Source organism: Bubalus kerabau, chromosome 3, assembly GCF_029407905.1.
Source record: "Bubalus kerabau isolate K-KA32 ecotype Philippines breed swamp buffalo chromosome 3, PCC_UOA_SB_1v2, whole genome shotgun sequence".
Taxonomy (NCBI): Eukaryota; Metazoa; Chordata; class Mammalia; order Artiodactyla; family Bovidae; genus Bubalus; species Bubalus kerabau.
In genome coordinates, this window is record NC_073626.1 from 58,766,689 (window position 1) to 58,791,329 (window position 24,641).

General features: G+C 35.2%; 1 protein-coding gene across 3 annotated transcripts in view; it reads left to right on the forward strand.

Annotated features, from left to right (window-relative positions):
* Positions 1-24,641, forward strand: part of MAP3K2 (mitogen-activated protein kinase kinase kinase 2) — a 92,479-nt gene that overhangs the window by 43,978 nt on the left and 23,860 nt on the right. For all 3 annotated transcript variants that reach the window (XM_055571904.1, XM_055571906.1, XM_055571905.1), the window contains exons 2-12: positions 4,299-4,367; positions 7,826-7,944; positions 8,583-8,623; positions 10,351-10,450; positions 15,804-15,917; positions 16,300-16,387; positions 19,629-19,759; positions 20,962-21,041; positions 22,290-22,357; positions 22,526-22,618; positions 23,298-23,504. In XM_055571904.1, the coding sequence (XP_055427879.1) occupies positions 4,361-4,367; positions 7,826-7,944; positions 8,583-8,623; positions 10,351-10,450; positions 15,804-15,917; positions 16,300-16,387; positions 19,629-19,759; positions 20,962-21,041; positions 22,290-22,357; positions 22,526-22,618; positions 23,298-23,504 (1,048 nt within the window). In that variant the 5' untranslated portion in view covers positions 4,299-4,360. The remainder of the gene's footprint in view (positions 1-4,298; positions 4,368-7,825; positions 7,945-8,582; positions 8,624-10,350; positions 10,451-15,803; positions 15,918-16,299; positions 16,388-19,628; positions 19,760-20,961; positions 21,042-22,289; positions 22,358-22,525; positions 22,619-23,297; positions 23,505-24,641) is intronic.

Consider the following 24,641-nt stretch of genomic DNA (forward strand, 5'->3'; position numbering starts at 1 on the left):
AAGCGACTGACGGAGAAGGCAATGGCAACCCACTCCAGTACTCTTGCCTAGAAAATGGACAGAGGAAATGAAAATGCTTTTCCTGCCATGGACGGAGGAGCCTGGTAGGCTGCAGTCCATGGGGTTGCTATGAGTCAAACACGACTGAGCGACTTCACTTTCACTTTACACTTTCATGCATTGGAGAAGGAAATGGCAACCCACTCCAGCGTTCTTGCCTGGAGAATCCCAGGGACGGTGGGGCCTGGTGGGCTGCTGTCTATGGGGTCACACAGAGTTGCACACGACTGAAGCGACTTAGCAGCAAGCGACTGACACATTCACTCACTACTATAGCTGATTAACATTTTATAAGTTTCAGGTGGACAGCAAAGGGACTCACCTATACATGTACCATTCTCCCTCAAACCCCTCTCCCATCCAGGCTGCCACATAACATGGGGCAGATTTCCCTGTGCTCTACATTTGGACCTGGTTGGTTATCCATTTTAAATACAGCAGTGTGTACATGTCAATCCAAAACTCCCTGACTATTCCTTCCCTGTATTTTTCACCCCTGGCAACCATAAGTTTGTTCTCCAAGTCTGTGAGTCTATTTCTGTTTTGTAAATAAGTTCATTTGTATCGTTTCTTTTTAGATTCTGCATATAAGGGATGTCATGTGATATTTCACCTTCTCTGTCTGACTTCACTCATTATGACAACATGTGGGTCCATCCATGTTTCTGCAAATGGCATTATTTCATTCTTTTCAATGATTGAGTGATATTCCATTGTATATATGAACCACATCTTGTGTATCCGTTCCTCTGTTGGTGGACATTTAGGTTGCTTCTGAGTCTTGGCTATTGTAAACAGTGCTGCAGTGAACATTAGGGTGCATGTATCCTTTCAGACCATGCTTTTCTCTGGGGTACATGCCAAGAATATTTCTTAAATCTATTTATACTTACTGAGATAAGTTTTATTGCCTAACATGTGATCTGTCCTGGAAAATGTTCTACATGCATTTGAGAAAAATGTGTATTTTGCTCTTTTGGGGTTGAGTGTACTATAGATATGCTCTATATCTAAATAGAATTATTTTATCTATATAGCATATTATAGCATTACTTAAATCTTCAGTTTCTCATTGATATTTCTGTGTACTTGTTTATCCTTTATTGCAAATGAGGCATTGAAATCTCCAACTGTCCTACTTTAATTATTTCATATCTTTTTTCATGTATTTTGAGTCTGTTGTTACATGCATACATGTTTACAATTATGTATCTTGTTGATAAGTTGGCCATTTTTTCACTATAGATATCCTTCGTTGCCATTAATAACCATTTTGTAATCCATTTTTCTGCTAATAGTATAGCCTTTTGGCTACTGTTTGCATGGTATTTTTTATTTTTATTTTTTTTATTTTTTGGCTCTCCAATGGTTTTGTTTTTTTATTTTTTTATTTTTTTCGTTTCATACATGATATTTTACATGTTTCAATGCCATTCTCCCAAATCTTCCCACCCTCTCCCTCTCCCACAGAGTCCATAAGACTGTTCTATACATCAGTGTCTCTTTTGCTGTCTCGTACACAGGGTTATTGTTACCATCTTTCTAAATTCCATATATATGCGTTAGTATACTGTATTGGTGTTTTTCTTTCTGGCTTACTTCACTCTGTATAATAGGGGTGGATGAAACTGGAGCCTATTATACAGAGTGCATGGTATTTTTTAGTCTTTTAATCTATTTTGTGCTTGAATCTAAAATGTGTCTGTTGTAGACAGTATGTAGTTATCAAGTTTTTTAACCTAGTCTGCTGATTTCTGCCTTTGTTCGTTCTGCTTACATATATATATATATATATATAAATATATAAAATTATGCAAAAGGGAAGATTACTTCTGCCATTTTTGCCAGGTGTGTCTGTGTGTTTTATATCTTTTTTTGTTCCTCATTCCTTCATTAGTGCCTTCTTTTTGTTAAATAGATATTTTCTAGTGTGCTTTTTAATTCTCTTGTTTCTTTTGCCATTTAAATAAATGTGCACTTCAGTGGTTGACCTGAGGATTAAAATCAACATCTCAACCTACAACAATATAGTTTGAGTTAATACCACTTAATTATAGCGGCATACAAAACTTTCCTTCTGACTCCATCCCTTGTCTGTCTTTTGTGCTATTGTTGTTATATAAACTATATCTACATAATACACACCGAACAGCATGCTTATAATTATTGATTATGCAGTTTCTTTAAACTTGTCTATTAATTTCCTCCTGCTGCTTGTGTAAAAAAGAGTTAAGGTAGAACTTGCTCCTTATCCTTGAAATAACCACTTATGAGGCCTGCTCGTTGCTGGCATCTGAAAACTTGGATTTCAGGAGGGTTCCCACCTGCCTAACTGACACTCGTTGCTGGCATCTGAAAACTTGGATTTCAGAAGGGTTCCCACCTGCCTAACTGACACGAATGGCTTACTGTGCCTAAACTGCTTGTACAAACAATGTAGTTTATGCTGAAGGGAATCTGGAATTTTGATACAGGTCTAGCTAGTCTGACATTTGGACTTCTTCAGGGTCGGTTTCTGTTGATTGCTTTTTCTCTGTGTATGGACCAATGTCTTTGTATGTTCTTTTTTTTTTCCTTGAAATCTGGACATGTAAAATATTATAATGCACCACCTCTGGAAATCTGGTTCTTCTCCCTCCCCTGTATTTCTTTTGTTGTTATAGTTTGTTTGTTTAATAACGTTTCAGAACTCATTTTTTAAAGTCTGTGTTCTGTCGTATGTAGTCCCTGAAGACTGCTCCTAGTTTAGTTGTCAGCTCGTGATTAGACACATTTCCTTAGATACTTGGAACCTTTAAGTCTCACAGTCTTTCAAGGGGGGGCGGTGTGTGTGTGTGTGTGTGTGAGGCATTTACAGTTCGGCCTCATTCTTCACTTAATGCTGCACAAAGCCACAAAGTTAGCCAGAGGTGAAAGGCCTTTCTTGACTGTGCAACAGCCTTGGGCGTTTGCATAACTTCTAGATTTCTAGGAATCTGTAGGAAATTTTCAGAGTTCCCTACTGACATCTCATTCCTCAGCTTTTCTAGAAAATTTTTTCTTAATGTATTGCCTGCCCCAACTATTTTTTCCCAACCTCTGACAGTTGAGATATGTAACAGTTGAGATATTGATTTTTAGTAAATACCCCAAGCTCTTTGCATTGGAAAAGCTTTAAGTCAGGTTAAATATAGGCAGCCTTTCAAATGGGGTCTATCAGCAAACCATTAGATAGGTCAAATATAATAGTTTTGGGGGAATCCATTCTGCCTTCTCCAGTGGCTGCCAGGCTGCTCATTTTCATGGGGACTTTGGGCTTGTTGGGGCTTTTTGTTTTGGGGCCACATTCTAGCATGTGGAATCTTAGTTCTCAGTTGTATGTATGCGCTCAGTTGTATCTCTTTGTGACCCCACAGACTGTAGTCTGCCAGGCTTCTCTGTTCATAGAATTTTCCAGACAAGAATACTGGAGTGGGCTGCCATTTCCTATTCCAAGGGATCTTCCCAATGCAGGGATCAAACCTGCATCTCTTGATGTCTCCTGCTTTGGCAAGCGGATTCTTTACCACTGTGCCACCTAGGAATCCCCTTAGTTCCCTGACCAGGGATCAAACCTGCACTCCTGCATTGCAAGTACAGAGTCTTAACCACTGGACTTTCAGGGAAATCTCTGGGCTTGTTGGTTTAAATTGCTAATTTGGAGCTGGAAGTAAAGGGTGGAAAGATAAGAATAGGGAAGGCCAAAACACCACAAGGCTTTCTGTTTTTATTGAGACTACAGAATGCTTCCCAGATGGCCACAAACTTTTGGTTAATTCCTTTGCGTTGATTCTGATATTTTTTTCTTTTATGGAGGAGAGAATTTTTGTAGGCTTTACTACTTTATTGATACCCTCCTTTTTGTCTCTAAACATGACCTTTTCCATTCATCTTTATGTGCCTCTGCCTTGTGGGAGCTTGAGTTTATTCAGTTATCTCATAAGCTTTTTGACTGTCAACAGTTGTTCCATTTTGTTTTGCTTTAGTTTAGATAGACAGGAATCTGAACAATATTGAAATAAATTTAATATAAAGTAGTAATGATTTTTAGTTCATTCTCAATAATTGAATATCTGGGAAGAATAATGCACTTTCCCCATAAAAATGTGTAAAATATTAATATTGTACATTCTCATTAGTGTTACTTGTAGATCTTTTTTTTTATGGCTCCCTCTTCTCTTTCTTCTTACTATTACCGTGTTCATTTTTTACCTCCTTAGGCCACAGAGAATGCTGATGGGAGAACCATTTCCCTAATTTCCAAGTAGTCAAGCTGATTGCCATGATGGGTGAGTTCCAACTAAAGGCATTTCTTATCTATAAAGGATAAGACGGGGTGGGGGCTTTCTCTGTGTGTATGATGAGCTTCTTAGGAAGAAATCTTACAATTTAGTAGGTTTATATAATGTTTTACATTTATTTACTTAATAGATTTTCAATTAAAGCACTTACTGTGTTGACTTTTACAGTTTTGGGATAACCAATTTGTGCAGGACATGATGTGGACATTCAAAATAAACTGTTAAGATGGATTGTGATTTTTTTCTTTCTTTCTTTCTTTTATTTATTTTTTTGGATTGTGATTTTCTTAGAGTCTGATGGCCAGATAAAGTTTTTGGTAAAGAAACCTGAGTTTTAAAGATTGAGTAAAGGCTGAGGAATGAATTATTATGTAATTACTCAGCAGTATAGTAGTATAGATAGACTAAAGAAAACAGCTGCATAAAAATAATGAATCATAAAACTTGATAACAGAGTAGAGGAGTAAATCATTGGTGCTCAAGGAGGATATGTTTTACAACTCTTGTGAGTTTTCTGTGGTGTCATATAATGTTAATGGAAAGGAAGGCCAAAGTATGGGAATGGATTGTGGGGGTTAAGTTTATATATCTTTTTGTTTTCTTCTGTACTTTCTTTTTTTTCCCCTCCTTTTCTCCTTGGAGTTGAGGGTTCCAATGTGAGGCAGGGATTAGACAGGGAAAAACTAGAAAGAAATGGAGCAAATGGCCCATCCTATCCTAATGGGGAAAAATAGACTGTGTAGTTGGAAGCTGAGGTTTTAAATTTAGACCAGTATCTTATACCGATATCTTAATTCTGACATGTATTTGCCAATGTTTGTCTTTCTCACAGTGTTCCTATCCCTTGCTTAACAAAGATATTATTCAGTCTTACATGTATATACATGCATTAGGGCCAAAGAGCTTAAATTTGTCCATGTTCTTCACTGGAAGGGCTAGCACACATCAATGTGTCTGTTGTGGCAAATGTGTAGGCAAAACCCCCACCTTCCTACTTTCTAAATTTCTCTTCCGTTTCCTCCAGGAGTGCAGTGCCATCAGGTGGTCCAGATGTTCCACTTTTGTCACCTTCACCTCCAGTTCCAAATTGGAACTTTTACTGAATTCGTACCAGCTTTTCATTTTTGTTGCTCTCACCATAGTATGCAAAGTACAGTCATTGCTTAAAAACATTTACAGAGGTAGTCTCAGGAAACTGAATATTTAGAAGGATGCATCACAGATACTTGAATTTTAATTGAAGATTTTCTCCTATAAATACTTTTTTAAGTATAATGAATTAACCATAAAAGCTAATAAATTAAGCATTTCTGATAAATGTTTTATTTGAAATTATTACCTCCCAAACATTTTCTGTGTTTGTGCTCAACAATGAAACGTCCTCTTAATGTGTGTCAGAAATCCACTGCTGCTTCTGTGTGACTCTTGGTCAGACCGTGGGATCCTCTGAGCAGCCTCTCTGCCATATAGAGCAACTCATGATCCTGTGACGTTTATAACCTGTCTAATCTTGCTGGTACCTGTAACCACCATAGAGATTCTTAATAGAGTAAAATGGTCTAGAATTGTTAGAACAGTGCTTGTAGTGTAAGTTCACCACTTTGCTTGATCCTTTGGGCATTTGTTAGCTTACATCTTATCAAAAGCAAGTTTCCTGTTGGGTACTTATGTAGCATCTGATTCTCCTTCAAACCAGAAAAAAGAAGGAACTCGGTTAAGTAACCCTTCAGTTGTATGTCATCTCCCTGAGAAGTTACTTTTATTCAGTGGCTCTCTCTACTTTTTTACATGTACAATGGCAAATGGTATTCATTTCTTTAAACTCAGTATATGTAATATACTGAGTATATATTACATGTACTGAGTTAATATATGTAAACGTGATAAGAGATTTAAGCCAAAGCCTTCCCAAGAATTTATTTTGGTGTTTTAATATTAAACATGTAATGTTGAACATGAAATATGGTGAAAATGCCTAAATTCACATGCTTAAAGAAGAAAATAATTAGGACATAGATACGTGTAGGTATTAAAAGTTTTCCTCTCCCCAGTGTAGAATTACGGGTCCTACTTTTCATAAGAAAGTTATATCAGATAATTTCATTCCAGTTCATAGTATTTTCAGCTTATTCTTTTTCTAAGGAAGGATTTTTATTTTATCAATAAATGACATAGTCTGGCTTGGACCCATATACAGCACACATGTTGTAATTACGTTATAGACCCATTTGGCTCAGTTACTGTTTGGCTAAGCTAATATTATGTAGAAATTTTATTTCACAAACAATACTTCTTGAAGGATTAAAATTTTCTCTGGACCTGGAATTTGTTAACAAAACCTTTGGAGCCATAATTTTAATTTTAGTATGCAAGTAGTTTCACTATAGAACAGAGTATATTGAGTGTTGTAAAAAAATTAAATGTTAGAGAAATAAGCTGTGTGTTCGAAAGACTGATAAAGCCATTGACTTGCCAAATTCTTTTTAATGATCTCCCTTTACAGGATAAAGCATGTTTTAATTACTATTGCTGTGGAACATAAATTATTATTACCAAAATGGTTACATTGTAAAATGTAAGCTGTAAAGTCCCTCAGTTCCTTTATTGACCAATTGTTGATTATCATTAGTAGAAATGATTTACTAGTGAAAAATCAATTAAATTGTCCAGAGATCATATAATTATCATTACTAGGATGCTCATGCTTATATAGTCTTAGAAAGAAATCTTTGGTATGTTTGGAAAAGATTAAAAGTTCATGGTTCATGATCATTTCAGTTTTATGGATTCAGTACTTTTTTCTAAGAAGTGAATTTTTCTTGCATTGATACCTGTTAAGTTGTTAGTGGTTGAGGTCATTAGTCTGTTAATGTAGTCTTGTTGAACCTTATGGTAAAGATATTAAAAAAAAAAAACCACATCCAAATATCAGTAGGCCTTTATCTACAGATACAGCTTTTCTTTGCTTCTGACTTGAAGTACTGATGAAAGAGAAAAACTCTGAAAGGAATTCTGTATTTTAAACATAAATGCTAAATAATGATAGTATTTAGAGAAAGGTGTTTATTTTTTCCCCACTTGTTTTAATTAAGATTTTAGATGTCTTGATGTTTTGTTTAGGAGTCATAGAAAAGAATTTGTTATAACAGGGTTGTTTTGACCCATATCCTAGGATGTTACATCAGGAGAAGAGTCAGGACTGTACTTGCCTTATAAATGTCTTGTGTGAACACCTAGTGTGAGGCAGGCGCCTGATATCGTACAGTTTTAATGTTATTTATGTTCAGTTTTTAAATAACTAAGCTTTTCTTTCACCAAAAAAACCAGTGCAGGCCTTGAAAGTGTTCTAGATGCATTGAGTTTTATTATAAATTTTGTATTGATGTCTATGATAAATACATATTGAAATCACAGTTCTGTGTGTGTTTTATTTTAAAAATACCTAGATGATCAGCAAGCTTTGAACTCAATCATGCAAGATTTGGCTGTTCTTCATAAGGCCAGTCGACCAGCATTATCCTTACAGGAAACCAGAAAAACAAAGTCCTCATCACCAAAAAAGCAGGTATTTGTCTCAGTAATATTTTAGTAAATATATATTTGTTCTGTGAATTGTCTTCTTTGAATATCCTAATTGTATAGAGGACTTGTTTGAAGTGATTAGCTTTTATACTTTTGAATCAAGTATTTTGTTGTTTGTCATACATTTTTCTCTAAGGGTGTCAGTTTTTTTTTTTAAATGATAGTTTCATTTGTGGTAACTTCTCTCTAGAGTAGATATCTCATCCAATTCCTAAGGCGTGTAACACAAACAAATGGCTTTTACTTAAATAACTGACTATTCTCTGTATTTACAGATGAAGATAATTTTGATTCTCATACATGAAATTTATTTGGAACATCTAACATAGAAAGCGGAAATGTAGTATTCTGTATTGCTGTCTAACAGAATTAGTAAATGTCTCATACTGGGGATGCCATCACTAATAGATCTTGGTGCTCTTTCCTTTTGAGCCAGATTAAGCAACCTAATTCTCAACTCAGCTCTTGGGTAGAAACTGTCAGGTGATTGGAGTTGACACTGATTGAAATCTCCTTCCCCCTCTGCTCTATCTTAAATGAGTGACTAAAAAGAAAAGAGATTTAAATCACAGAAAAGGGAATTTTATCTCATCTCTGACATGACTTACCATTTCATTACAGAATGATGTTCGAGTCAAATTTGAACACAGAGGAGAAAAAAGGTAAGGAAGGAAGCATTATATGTCAGTTCATTGATTTAATCAAATGCATGGCCTACTTAAGATAGTAGAGGTTCTTTTCAGATTTTAATGTAGGTTCTCATGGCTTACAAATTGAGAATGGAATAGTCCTTGTTGGTAACTGTAATGTGTACTTGTACTTAAGATAGAGTCTATCAAATTTCAGGCTAAGCAGCAGAAGTGAATCATGTTTTTACTTTGCAGTATTAGGAAGTAAGTAAGGTCATTGTGTAATGCAGCTTTAAATATTACCATTTAAAAACATTTTTACTCAGTGGAAATTAAATATTTTTCTCCTTATAATTCTATCATCTCTTCAGATGCTATACAGATTTTAGGTGTATGGACTTAAATTCACAATTTTGAGTATTCTGAAAAAACTTGAATCATTTGACCTGTATTTACTTAGTAACATTGAGAAAAGTGTTGGACTGGTGACTGTAAATTATTTAGCAAAGGTGGAAGACTACCCTTCAACTGGGCGTTTGTATCTCATTGGAATGGTGGAAATGGTCGCATTGGTGGGTGGTTGACAACAGAATTGCTGACAAGACCTCGTAGATGTTAAAGAAGATAGAATTTTATTTCTATTATTAGTGTCTCATTAATTTAATGAAAGATCTGTCCATCTTAAGGATTTTAAAAAGCTCACAGATCATATAACCTGAAGATGTAAAAATGTTTTACACAGAGATTTAAAAAAAAAAAGAGGTGGAGAGTCTTCCCTGGCGGTCCAGTGGTTAAGACTGCACTTCGAATGCAGGGACTGTGGATTTGATCCTGGTCAGGGAGGTAAAATCCTACATGCCTTAGGGCCAAAAAACCAAAACATAAACAGAAGCAATATTGTAACAAATTCAATAAGGACTTTAACAAATACGTAAATAAGTAAACTTAAAGAAAAGAAGGGAGTAGGGGATGCAGATACATCATACAAGTATTGTCCTGTCTACTTTTTCCTGTTTACAACTTTTATGGATATATTCTCAATTTTGTTATAGTTCATTGAGCACTGTTTATTGAGTACTTACTATATGCTGGGCTATAAAGGGAATAAAGTTAAGTGAAATATGCACAATCCCTCCTGTTACAAAACTTACAAGTCTAGTAGATCGTCTCCAAGCTTAGAGGCATGGTCCCTAGGGGCAACACAAGTCAATCCTTTGTGAAATAAGAAGAAAATTCTAGGATTAAAAAATTTTAATTCTTTAAAAATATTTATTTGGGATGTGTATGCTTACGTGATATGTGTGTGTGTGTGTGTGTGTGTGCGCGCGCGTGCGTGCACATGCACTCAGAAATACTGAGTTGATAAGAGTTCAGAAATCAGAACTTGGATACCCAAAGAACAACTTTATTCTTTTAACAGTTTCATCGTATGATGTAGTTATTAACCACTTTCCAAAATGAACATTTTACATTGTTATTTAATATTCTTATAAATAACAGTACAAATTATAAACTGCAGAGTATTTTGAGTATTTCCTTTTGATAATTTTTATTAGGCTAGAACAGACTTCAGAGTTCTTGAACTTTGTGTTAAAATGTTAGTGCACCTGATCAGAAATGAGCCATTGTAATGTGTAAGTAAAGTGAATATTTATATTTTAACTTGATTTTGTATTTCTGTATTCAGGAGATAACTGTTACGATTTAGTTATTTAACTGTACATAAGAAAATAAAATATATTAAAATTCTGTTTACATAGAATCCTTCAGTTCCCCAGACCAGTTAAACTGGAAGACCTGAGGTCTAAAGCTAAAATTGCCTTTGGACAGTCTATGGATCTGCATTATACCAATAATGAGGTAAACATATGCACATTAACTTTCAAGTTCTTTTTTTTGGAAAAATAGTGTGTTTATTTAAGAGATAGATTTAGGATGATTGTGTTTTTATTTGGGCATCAATACGGATGTGCTATTTTAGAGGAATAAGATATCAGTAGTAAATTTTAACTCATTAAAATGGATTTTTTCATCGTGGAAGGTACTGAAAGGTGCTGCTGTGCAACAGTTGAGAATCTGTTAAAGGAGGAAAGGCATGTATTGCCTAGAAGTTTGCTGCTTGTTTATGTTTTATTTTTGTTCTTTGTTCTTTATTAATGAACTCTGTCCTTTTCATACTGTATACTTTTCTACAGAGACAACAGGGCTTTGGTAGTTGGACAGTTTAGTTAAAGCTTAAAGGATTGCTTTCATGCTGGTAAGGATGTGATTAGATTGTTTATGTTTGGGAGTCAGTATGTAATCTCAGGGGCTCACTGTGACACTAAGGAGCTCTGTGTTCTGGGGAATCCCTTTTGAGCCTTCTGTAAAATTTGGATTGCAAATCTCTGAGATTTTTTTTCAGATCCTATGATCTCAGATCAAGATCTTGAGATTTAAAAATTTCCAGGGACAGTTTAGTTAATTGGTTAATTTATTTTCTTTTCCCTCAGAAATATCTGTTGAATTTGCGAGGCATGATGGTTATGATTTATGAATTGCAGCCCCTAGTGGATTTTATAGACTTGTAGTAGAAGTAGACAGTTAATAATTGAATTGTTTAAATATGTGAATTCTTTGAAGGAAATGCATAAAATATTATGATAAAGGATAAAGGCAAGGGCAGTATATGTCTTATTTAGTTAATACTAAGGAAGAGCTAAATGAGGTCGTAATATTTGATTGTTGAGATTTGAAGTATGAAAAGCCAACCCTACAAAGAATTTGAGGGGAATAACATTCATGGTAGAGAGCAGCTTGAGAGCAGAGCATACAGAGATCCTGGGAAGGAAAAGACTTGTGTGTCAGGAATAGAAAAAAACGTCAGTGGTAATGGAGTGACAGTGGGAAGTTTAGTAAAAATTAGAAAACGTGCAAGTACTTTGCAAATGTTAAAGTATTGTGCTAATAAAAATATTTGACATATTAGATTTTCTAATGAATTATTGTCATTTTAAAGCAAGAGAACATGCAAACATGGCCTGTCTAAAGATATCACTCATAAAGTGGAAAGTATTTTGAATAAGTAAAAATCCGTATCCAAACAAACAGTGTTTCTGAACAAAGTGATGAGTACCATACTATAGTAATACCTTAAAATATCATTTTTCAAATACTTTTTGGGTTTTTGGTAGCTATGAACACCTCTTCTTGCCTGGCCCTGTCTTGACACTTATTTGTGTCTGTGCTGGCCTAATTTCCAACTGCCTGCCCCTGAGATTCTGAGGACTTCTCAGAGATAACGACTGTAGGGTGTAAGCTGAGTACGTAAGGGAGGGAATGGGGATTGATGATATGAGGTGAGGCTCAAGGATGTGGTGGGAGATGGGGATGGATGGGCGCCACTTGCCCACTGTGCTGACTTGCTGGATGGTACACCCTTTATGGACCTCCTCTCTTCTTTGTCTTCCCAATTACCCTGCCAGTGTTTCCTAGTATCTCTTATAAACATACCTGAATCTTTATCTCATGGTACGATTCTGGGGAACCCAGATATATCTTTGTTTTGGTTTTGTTTGGTCTAAAATTGTGTCATGGAAAACTTTCAAATGCCAAGGTACATTGACTACAATATTTTCTTGACCTGTGAGCCTAGTATGTCTGTCAAGAAAATTAGGTTAGTTTTGCATGATTTGTTCATATTGTTCCTGTCTGAGCTTTTAAAATTGCTGCTTCTTTTTCTGAGTTCTCCCAGTTGGTTTACAGACATGCCTTGTAGATACTGCAGGTTCAGTCTAGACCTCTACAATAAAGGGACTGTTGCAATAGAACCAGTCACATGAATTGTTTGTTTTCCCAGTACAGTTATGCATGTGTTATAGTCTCTCAAGTGTGTGATATTAAAAAATACTTTATAGTTAAAAATGCTAGCCATCATTGTAAGCGTCAGCAAATTATAATCCTTTTGCAATAGTAACATCAAAGATCACTGATCATAGATCACCATAACAGTTATAATAATAATGAAAACATTTGAAATATTTGGAAGAATTGCCAGAAAGTAACATAGAGACACAGGGGAGTAAATGCTGTTGGAAAAATGGTGCCAGTAGACTTGAGGCAGGGTTGCCACAAACCTTCACTTTGTGAAAAAACAGTATCAATGAAGAGCATAGGTGATGTGCTCTAAAGCAGGGGTGCCTGCATATAATATTTTCTAGGGTTTTCTTGAGGATTGACGTAGAGCTGATTGACTAGGTTTTAGCAACTTGCTCCCATTTTCCAAAAATTGGGAAATTTCTCCATATCAGCTTCTTTTTTTCCTGCTTTCTGGAGGATTCTTAGAGTGGTTTTGCTGTTTATATCTGGGTGTCCTCTTGGCAAAAGTATGGTAGAGGAGGCATTAGGGTACAACATTACATTGCTTAGCATTTTCCCGCCACTCTGAGTTCCTGTGAGAATCTGTGATTTTTGAGTTAGCTATGTTCTGATTCACAAAGTGACAAGCCTGGTGTGTGTTCTTGGACAGTGGGGGTACTAGGGAGAGACTTAAAAGAGGTGTTAGTTTTATGGACCTGTAGACATGCAGAAAACTCATTGATATTGTTTTTATTCCAGTTCTATAAATATTTTTTTTCTGTGTAGTACAAAATCCTCTTGTTGTAAAAGAATTTTTTGGTTTACCAGAATTGAAACAATTTAAGCTGGGATTGGATCTTTATCTTATACAGTGTCAGGCAGGTGTGTACTGTCACAGGGCATAGACGGGGGTGTGCAGGCCAAGTGGATTTTCTAAGACTTTCCCCATTTTAGATGGGTAGACGGTGAACCTTTTTATGAACAGTTTTCATGTTTCACTATGTAAAGTTAAAAGATAATTCATTTATTTCAAATTTAGGTTCTATTTAATGAGATTTTTGGACTCAATTTTTTGTTTCCTTTCCAGAAATTATTTTTATTAACATACAACTGATTTACCAGTAATAAGCCTGAGGGAAATAGATTTTATGAATGAGACTGAAGTGAATTCACCAAACAAGAAAATATTGGGTAATTTATTTAGTATAATTTAGAAAAGGTGAAACTTGTTCTCGACTTTTAGTTCTTGTTTTAAAATCTGTAACAGGTGCCCTTAGCACATATGAGAGATTACATCAGAGCTATAGACCAAGGTGCCACTCCAGGCTCCTCCAGAATGTCCAGATTTCACTCTAGCAAGCTGCAGAATCATTTATGTTAATATTTTGTAACTGTGATTTAAACTAGTATCTTTCCCTTGTAGAAATAAACAATACAGTTATAAATAATGTGTAGTTAAAGTAAATATTCAGGTTTTCTCCTTAAGTGAAAAATTGGCAAAACAATCCTTATCATTGCTTTAAAATGTTTTCTAGTATTTAAAATTTAATTTAAAAGCTATTAAAGATGGGAACAAAGGGTTCATGATTGATAGAAAAGTGAAAGGAATTTAATTAGGTAGATCAGACTTGTTTTTTGATATCAGTTAATATTCTGTTTTTTTGTTTTTTTTTTAAGAAAAAATTCTCAGAAAAAAAAAAGGGCCTAATAGTAGATAAGTTGTAACAGTATAAAATTTGCTATGAACAGAAATTGGGAGTATAATTTCAAGTACTGAGAGAGGGTAGGCAGATTGTATGATGTAATTCACATTAGTCCTGCTTTGTATTTGTGTCTGGCAGCCTTTCTTAAACAAGGGGTAGTTTTCATAAAAGAAATCTACAGAGAACGAGTTCACACCATGTCAGCTTGTGGGTGTGAGTACAGATGAAGCTTTACCCTATGATATTTATTAAACAGTATTTACCAAGAATTTGCTTTTTGCTGTGCTCTGCCTTCACTGCTAGTTTAGGGGAAACCCTTGTCTGCTGGGTGTTTATACTGTACAACACCCTTACCTAGTTCACTGGTCCTTTACGTTTGCATGGCCTGTATACTGCGTGTGTTAGTGCAGGCTCACAAGTGTGGAGTATGTTTGCTTGTTTTTATTCTGTCCTTTTAATGAAATGGAATGTACTTTGAAGATTATTGACAGAGTTGTCTTAAGCTAGTAAATTTACATTTTTTTTGTTACTTTTTTTTGTCTTTATTTGTATTGGTTTTGCCATACATCAGCATGCATCCGCCACGGGTGTACACCTGTTTCCCATCCTGAGGCCCCTCCCACCTCCCTCCCCATACCAGCCCTCTGGGTCATCCCAGTGCACCAGCCCCAAGCTTCCTGTATCCTGCATCGAACCTGGGCTGGCGATTCGTTTCTTACATGATATTATACATGTTTTAATGCTATTCTCCCAAATCATCCCCCCTCCCCCCACAGAGTCCAAAAGACTGTTCTATACATCTGTGTCTCTTTTGCTGTCTGAGCCTATTATACAGAGTGAAGTAAACCAGAAAGAAAAACACCAATACAGTATACTAATGCATATATATGGAATTTAGAAAGATGGTAACGACAGCCCTGTATGCGAGACAGTAAATTTACATTTAAAACAAGTATTTTGTTAAGTAGTGTGAAGCTTGCTTTTCCCTCACAGATGGTTGAGGTGCTTCTGTCGCTTATAATGTCTGACCCGTAAGAGGACTGATGAAAGCAGAGTGCAGCGTCCAGGGCTTACTGAGGGTGGCTCACCTGTTTAGCTCACTGCTTTAGATGGCAGTGGCCACGCTGCCATGGTCAGGGACAGCAGTGCAAGGTGGGCTGCAGACTGCGGGCACGGCGCTGGTGGCACCCCCCGCGGCGTCTGCCACCAGTGCTTAGTTGCGTGTTATATGTTGGTAAGTACACTAGTGAGAATGCATGTCTCTGGTTATTCTTTTTAAAAAATAAAAATTTCATCAGTGCAGGTGAAAGATAATACTTTTATATAGTTTTTGTTTATGTTCCTTAATGCTCTTTTGAGGTGAAGAGACTATAACTTAAGTTTAACGATATTGTGGAAATATCTTAGAAAATTGATCTTTAATCTTTAAATATGTTTTCTAGAAAAATTTAATGTATAATAAAGCAAAAAATTTATTCAAATTCATTTTATGATTTCAGTGATGGTAGGATGAGAAGAAAATAACCTAGATACATGTATTCATTCAGAATTTCATTATACTGACAAGGAGCAAAGTATTTTGAGGTTGATAATTCCATAATGATGGAGATACTCCTGGAAGGACTTGACTTGATGAGATGGCTACACAATTCCTTATGTTCCTTTTTGTTTAGTTGGTAATTCCATTAACCACCCAAGACGACTTGGACAAGGCTGTGGAACTGCTGGATCGTAGTATTCATATGAAGAGCCTCAAAATATTACTTGTAATAAATGGAAGTGCACAGGTATGAACTGGGAATTTTTTTCAGTGAGGATTATAGGATATATGCCTGTAAGAAGTCAATGTATGAAACATAGTTATATTCTATAATCATTGATATATTTTCAATATGATTAAATTTATACTTAAACATTGTAATTGCTATAGTTCAGTATCCTTGCTCCTCAAAACTATATAGCCAAAATTACAAATAAGTATAATATACTGTACATATGATGTTAATAGCAACTGAGAACCTGGGAAGAATTACATTAGAATTAAAATTTCAAAGAATAAATTTGCTAAGACCCAGACAGAGAATACTTGGGTTGTATTTGATAGGGGAAGGAGTCTGATTAAAACCCTCAAGGAGAAGAATAACATTCATCTTCCTTTTTTCTCTTGAGGCTACTAATTTAGAGCCATTGCCATCACTAGAAGATTTGGATAACACAGTATTTGGAGCAGAGAGGAAAAAAGGACTTTCTGTAGTAGGTAAGAAAGCTAGAGTCTAAATCATGAAATGGGTTATTTCTCAGCTTCATCTCCATTCTTTAATGTAGGGCAACACCTGTACATAATCCTGATAAATAGTTTATCCTTTTACTCATTGCAGTTTTTTGCAGTTAACTACATTTTAGTATCTGATGTCCCTTGAAAAGTTACTTCAAGTATTAACAGGATTGCAGTCACCAGTTTAAATATTTCCTTTCTTTATATACATGGGGTATTTTGATTTTTAAAAAATTAAAACCTAAAAAATGTTTTAATTGTAAAAATAAAGGGAAAAAATTAAAAGTAATTCCAATATATTAAAGTTAATGGATGGACTAATAAGTTCATAGGCCTTTCTCTAAGTTTTAATTATTGCCAAGAATGCTATCAAAATAAAGATTGCTAAGAATTTGCAGATTATGCTTTATAATTACTTTAGTAGTCATTAAAAATACACTTATAATTAAGCTTATGATAGAAAAATGGATCCTGTGTGCAATTTTTTTTTTTTAGAGGAGGCTTATTAGAGAAACATAGGCTGGGCAGAGGTGCTCTGAACTCGCCAGTTCTGTGAATCTTCTTGAGTTTGTATAAAACATTGATATTCTACATTTTTATATGATAAAAACATTATATTGCTCAAACATTGGTATAAATGTTTTTAACAGATAGGGCAGTGAATATGGGCATTAAAGGTAGCATGAAAACATGAGAGATGGATTTAAAGAAGGAAGGTAGAAGGAGATGAAAACAGATGAACAGGGAGAAAGCGAAAGGGAATCTAAGACTGGTGATAGAAGAGGATTGTTAGTAATGAAAGAAAAGATTAAATTGGCGTGTGAACAAACCAAAACATTTATGAATTTGTTACTCATCTTCTGTCTTGTCCCCCCAAACTATTTATGACTTGCTGCTGCGTGCGTGCGTGCTCAGTCATGTCTGACTCTTCATGGCCCCATGCACTGTACCCTGCCAGGCTCCTCTGTCCACGGAATTCTCTAGGCAAGAGTATTAGGATGGGTAGTCATTCCCTTCTCCAGGGGATCTTCCTGGCCCAGGGATCAAACCTGAGTCTCCTACATTGCAGACGGGTTCCTTACCATCTGAGCCATCAGAGAAGCCCATCTTACGACTGCATCCTTCCAAGTGTCTGCTTTATGTTAAGTCTCACTTTGGGTTTCCAAAGTGTTAGAAATATGAGCAGCAGAGATAATATACAAGTAAAATAATAATAGTTGCTTATCTTCATTTGTATTTATTTTTATATAATTTTTGATAAAAGAATATTACAAGTATCTGAGTTCAAATTCTAGCTCTCTAATTAACCAGCAACCAGTAACATTGTCGTCATCTTTAAATCATGGGATTATTGCAGCAGACAGTTGAGAGAACACTTTAAAGTACATTTAGCTTTTCAAACTAGAAAGCATGACGGTTATTAATCATCAATTTCTTTCTGTATTCCCTTTTCTTATCATTATAGTACCTATCATTTTAAAGCAAAAAAAATGCCAGTTCACCTTAGTTGTATTAGATAGAACAAGCTAAATACATTAGTTAAATTGGCAGTTTTAATTCATTTTCATTTAAAACTGCCAAATGCCTCACTCTGCTAATAAATATTCTTATTTGACTTCAGTGCCAGCATAAAAAGAAACGGAAATTGTCAGGTATAATATTACTAGTGTTTTCTTGGCACCTCTTTAAGCTTGAAGTGGCCTTGATAGGTATGACCATTATCTTTTCCCTTTATTTATTAAAAATTATTTCCTTTAATTATTTTCACAAAAGATAGAAGAAGAACTTCCTTTGGGACAGGAGTATATGCTGGTGTGAAGGTCTCGACCATTGAAATATCCAGTACTAACAAAGGTTCAAAAATACAGGTTATCAAGTAAGGAGATAAAGAAATTTTCAAAGCCTTTTTTCTTCCCTGTTGTGCTTTGAATAATGAGTGTATTTATCTTCTTTTGTAAATAAGAGCTTATGGAAGGAATAAAAACATTAGGGACATTGTGATCATAGTTGTTACAAAGTCCAAATCAATTCCTGGCTCAGCGGTTTCCTAATAATTTTAGAATCAAGTGTAGAATATTATCTTTTTTTATGCGTATCTCTTGGTAATCATTTTGTTCTCTTTCTCCCTCTCTCTCCACTAACAAATGCCAGCAAGTGTTTACAGTGACCCCTTTACATGAGGCAAGAGCCCTTTTTGCTTGAAATTTGACCAGAATGCAAATGCTCACATAACTTCCTCAAATCTCTTTTTTAATTTCAAAAAATTAGGAGGAAAGCACAGAAACTGTGTTAATAAACATAGCACAATGAGATGAGCTATTTTAGTGTCTCTAATTCTCTAAACTATGAAGAAATTTAAATTCCAGGTATATGGCTTGCCACCAGAAGCCTAATTTTAAGTATCCAAGGATAAAATCCAGCATTCCAAATTGGAAACATTCTAATATTGGCTAAATGACTAAGAAGTAAATCTCACTTTAGATTTCTAAAGATTAAAGAGAGGCAGTGCAAAGAACATCCTGTAGACAAACGTGCACGGCATATGTTCATTATGAATGGTTTTGCCATCACAGCACCTTTGCAAAGCAGAGATTTAGTCCCATGCTTACAGATGAGGAAACAGGTTCATGGAGATTACATAGCTTTTCCAAAGACAGAGCTGGTAAATAACTGGAACTGGAATTTAAACCGAGGTTGGACTGTGAAGTTCATATACTTTCCACTAGATCATGATACCTTTCATAAATGACATTAAAGGGTAACATATATCAGGGTACCAGTGACCTTTGGAAATGAAGAAGCAGTGGCATTTATCTAAAAATATAAGATCCCCTGGAATGGCTACTCACTCCAATGTCATTCCCTGGAGAATTCCTTATACAGAGGAGCCTGGCAGACTATATAATGGGGTTGCAAAGAGTCAGATATGACTGAACAACTTTCTTTTCTGTTTTTCATTGTGTTATCAACCTCATAATGCAGTTGTCAGCAGGCAGAAGAACATACTACCTAACAAGTATAAATGACTATTACATTAAGGTGGGAGTTTAGAAAAGAGTAAAAAACATTTGAAGTTTTACAGACATGAGTGCTCTGATAACTTTTGATTAAAACTGGAGATCAGTTGCTAAAATCAATCATTAAGTTCTGAGTGTATATTTAATTAAAATAAGAATTGGTCCCCTGATAGAATTTATAAAATCTATAATTTTTCTCTCTTGAGGTCCCACTAGTAGAGATAGAAGCTCCCCTCCCCCTGGATACATTCCAGATGAGTTACACCAGGTTGCCCGGAATGGGTCATTTACCAGTATCAACAGTGAAGGAGAGTTCATCCCAGAGAGCATGGACCAAGTAAGCAAAATTTCAATGTTGTTTTTCATTTCATTTAAAGGGATGTTGTCAGGGGATAGTGTGGTTTGGCAGGTATATGCAGGAAGGTATTTGTTTTACCTCTTGTCCAGTCCCATATCTTCCTTTTCAAGTGAGCAAAACAGTGGAAATACAGGAAAATACCCACTAATTTACATGTGTCTGTATTCATATATAAAGAAAGGTGGTAGAAGGCTGATTTTCTTATGTTCATAAATGAATGAATGCATTTGTTTATAATCCTGATATTAACATTCAATTTAATAAATATTTAACTTTGTAAAGCTGAGGTTTGTCTACTTCCTAAAACATTAAAAAAATTTTTTAAATCTTTTTAAAAAAGATTTACTTTTTAATTTTTTATCTTTGTTTTTGGCTGCACTGGGTCTGAGTTGCCACAGACTTTCTCTAGTTGCTGCTAGCAGGGGCTGTGCTTTGTCGTGATGCGTGGGCTTCCCGTTGCAGAGCACGGGCTCTAGAGCACGCCTGCTTCAGTAGTTGTGGTTCGCAGGCTCAGTAGCTTTCGGGTTTGGTAATTATAGCGCATGGGCTGAGTTGCCCTGTGGCCTATGGGATCTTCCTGGACCAGGGATTGAACCCCTGTCTTCTGCATTAGCAGGTGGATTCTTAACCACTGGACCACATGGAATCCCTTAAAATGTTTTTTTTAAGTTTTGTAGTAGTGAAGTATTTTTATGGAGTTGCTGTTGTTTTCTTATCATTACATTGGCTGCTTGTATTATTACAGGAGTTCACATTTTCTAATAATGTAGCAGTCATGGTGTCATTTATTTCAGTTTGGGTGGTGCTGTTGTTCAGTTTTCAGTAAACAAAATTATGTGAAGTGTTTAGCTTTTAATTATTTAGATGATAATCCAGAGTGGAAGATATAGAAAATTCCTATTTTTCTATTAGTAAATTTTGCAGTTTTAGTCCACCTACAGGGGACAGCTACTTTTAGAACATTTAAATAGGGTGGCTGCTATTGGATATGGAGTTTCTTTTTTGGGTACTGAAAGTGTTCTGCGATTTTGGTGAAAGTTATACATTCTGCTATTGAGCACTGAATTGCACTATATGCTTTAAAATGGGTGAATTTTATGATACTCAACAAAGTTATTTTTAAAAAACAGTAACTTCAGTTATATTCATGTAGAATCAAGGTGGACTTTTTATTTTTCTAGATGCTGGACCCATTATCTTTAAGCAGCCCGGAAAATTCTGGCTCAGGAAGTTGTCCATCACTTGATAGCCCTCTGGATGGGTAATGTTGATTGTAGTTTTTGTTTTTTAATATACATGGATAGATATGCATATGTATTAATAGCACGTTGAAGTAGGGCATCAGCTCTTCTGTACTACATTCAGAGGAGTGTAGTTCATGCTCATGTATACTTAATGGCAAATTGATTTTTCCAGTCCTCAGGCTCAGTGTCTTTTTTACTTAAAATGATTTCTGATGATAATATTTTGTTTCCTGCTTGGTAAATTGTGTTTGAAACTAAAGGCAAACTTAGAGTTTATGTATGTTTTTTTAAACCTGTGTTGGTGAAACTGCTGTCAGATGTTTCATAATAGGTTTAATTTTGGAGATTCTTTAATTTCTGTTGTTCAGGATTATTTTTATTCTGGTACCAAATTATAAGTACTGTACATTCTTGGTAATTATGTCCCAGTTTTGGTTGTCAGTTAAAATTTAAGTACTTTTTGTGAGGAATATACTTTTGTTCAGGAATATAAGCATGGTCAAGTTGCATCTGTGAATTTTTGTTCCAAGTGCTCCCTCTCTCCTGGTCCCAGCAGGACTGTTTTCACTTGTAGCGTGCAAAGTCAGTACCAATTTACTCTCCTCTGAGACTGCTTTTGAAAGTAACTTCTGAAAATGTAACTACTATTGTATGGAAATATACATTTAATTTTCTATTATTCATGTATATGAAACCATTGTCTGTGCCCATGTCTGTCTCAAGATAGATACTTAAAACATTTAAGGAATTCAGGGGCATGAATAGGGATGTGAAAGCTACATATTGAGTACTTAGTATTTGAAAGACAGTGTCCTGAGATAGACAAGTATAAAATTGCTGAGTTAGTATTATCTCCTTGTTATAAATGTGGAAATCATTTCAGAAAGATGATTTGCCAGGGTTGCAATAACTAGTTTAAGTGGCAGAGCTAGGATTGAAACACAGGTTTTTCCATGTATCTATAATGCCAAAATGCATCTTTCTTAACCACTATACTCGGTAGGTCAGTTTTAAAAGCCAGGCTTTTTGTGTGCATGTATCAAATAAGTGTTTGAAAAAAGTTTCCTTTTTTCAGTTAATGTTTCAGAGACAGTGCTGTATCTGTGTATGTATATATTATATATGTATAAAATATGTATATTTGTGTGTATATATTTCATATAACTATATATCTACACATACATAGATACTGATATTGCATAAAGATTTTAAAAAATATCTTAAATACTTTCTCTTAAAATAATGACACTTGTTCTACTTTTTAGAGAGAGCTATCCAAAATCACGAATGCCTAGGGCACAGAGCTACCCAGATAATCATCAGGAATTTTCAGGTTAGACTGTTTACATTCTAAATGTTTAAATAGTTATGTCATTGAATAATATTTTGGCTGGGTGGGAGAGAGAAATTTTTTTAAAAATCCAAAAATGTGTAAATGTGTTTTTCATGATTAGAAATATTTGATTTTTTAAATATATAACTTTCTTATGTGTCTTAATAGACTATGATAACCCTATCTTTGAAAAATTTGGAAAAGGAGGAACATATCCAAGAAGGTATCATATTTCGTATCACCACCAAGACTATAATGATGGTAAGTTTATTAGGTCAACAACAGTTGTTAAAAATCTCACAGACAAAAATAAGTTTGTTCCTATATGACTTAGTTTTCTACTTAAAACTTTTTAAAAAGACTTTGGATCATAACTACAATAGCATTGTAGCTTTATGCCAGCTTACCTCTTGAGACATGTCTTTCCTTAGAAAAAAGTAGTTAAAAATGGTACTAATTAAAATTACTCCTTTAGTGATGAAATGCATACTGTATTCTCCTTTTTTTTTTGTATTGTCCTTTTAAGGAGAAAAAGTACTTCTATTAACTTTACAGTTTTTGTTTATATTTTAAATCATTATTGAAAATGAAAATAAAATATTTTTCTCCTTTTTATACAAACAGAGAGTTCTGTCTGTGCTTTTATGAATGTGTGAGCACACAAGTTATTTGAACTTATATTCAGATTCTGTTTCTTTTTTCCCCATTTTTCATTTCTGCTTATACTTTTTTTTTCGTGATTCAGTTTAGCTAGGGTATTTCCTTGAACTCTTAAAAATACTGTTCTTAAGTTTAAAACGTAAAATCAAATAATCATTGCTGTTTTAGCTTCTTATCCTAGTCACAGAACAAATTCTGTTCCTTATGCTACAAATTTTAAATACTTTGAATTACAATATATTATTAAAAGTTGCAAGGTAATTCTGTTTTCATTTTGTAGGTCGTAAAACTTTTCCAAGAGCTAGAAGGACCCAGGGGACCAGCTTCCGATCCCCTGTGAGTTTCAGCCCTACTGACCACTCCTTAAGCACCAGTAGTGGAAGCAGCGTCTTTACCCCGGAGTACGAGGAGAGTCGAATAAGAAGAAGGGGGAGTGACATAGACAATCCTACTCTGACTGTAATGGACATTAGCCCACCCAGCCGCTGTGAGTAATAGAAATTGGCATAGTGAAGTGTGTGGCAGAACCTGTGCAGAATTTTATAATATTAATAGGAGCAAATATAACGAAGCCAGTCCTCAGGGTGCGAGCAGGTTTTCAAAAGAGGTAAAAATGATATTTCTAATGGTGTTTATAATGTTGGGTAAAAGCATGGTATTACTGCTAATTACTTTAAATGATTTACTATCTTTTGCTTTTTTTGGGAAAATTGTTACCAGTTACTCATTTGTTCATTCCACATATTCTTATTGAATGCTTAGCTCTGAGAAATTTCAAATATGACCTCCAAGATGTAATCTAATGGGGAGAATGATGTGTGGAGAAATAATTATAGTATAGTGTCTAATCAAGACCTTTAATGTGAGGAGGAATTCACTAGTTAAATAGGTGACATATACAGGAGGCCATGACATATTCTGGGCTTCCCTGGTAGCTCAGCTGGTAAAGAATCCTCCTGCAATGTGGGAGACCTGGGTTCGATCCCTGGATTGGGAAGATCCCCTGGAGGAGGGCAACCCACTGGAGTATTCTTGCCTGGAGAATGGGGATGGACAGAGGAGCCCGGTGGGCAACGGTCCGTGGGGTCTCAAAGAGCTGGACATGACTGAGTGACTGTGCACACAGGACATATTCTGAAAATGAGAAATAGTTCTTTTTTGGCTGAGGTGGAGGATATGTTACTTGAAGCAGCAGAAATAGAACTAGAACGTAACTAAGGCCGGATTGTGGAGTATGTGACCTTTATCTTGTAAGCAATATATAACGACTGATGCTCGGGCACTTTTGCAACAGTATTTGTAGACTCTGAATTCCTTGCTTTTGTGCAAGTGTTGTCATATTTTACTTTTACTCCTGCAACTGCCATTACATTGCTGCTACTTTTGGCTTAGACAACTATATTTTAAAGTGATTAAAATAAGAGATGAATGTCTTTTATATATACCTCCAGCTTATTTCTATAGATCTTTATTTATGTTGATCCAGGATTCTGTTAGGTATCATATCCCTTTTACCTGAAGAATTGTTTTTAACCTTTCTTCTGATATGAGTCTACTGGTAACAAATTCTTTCAGCTTTTGTTTGAAAAACTTTTATTTCTTTATTTTTGAAAGATACATATAT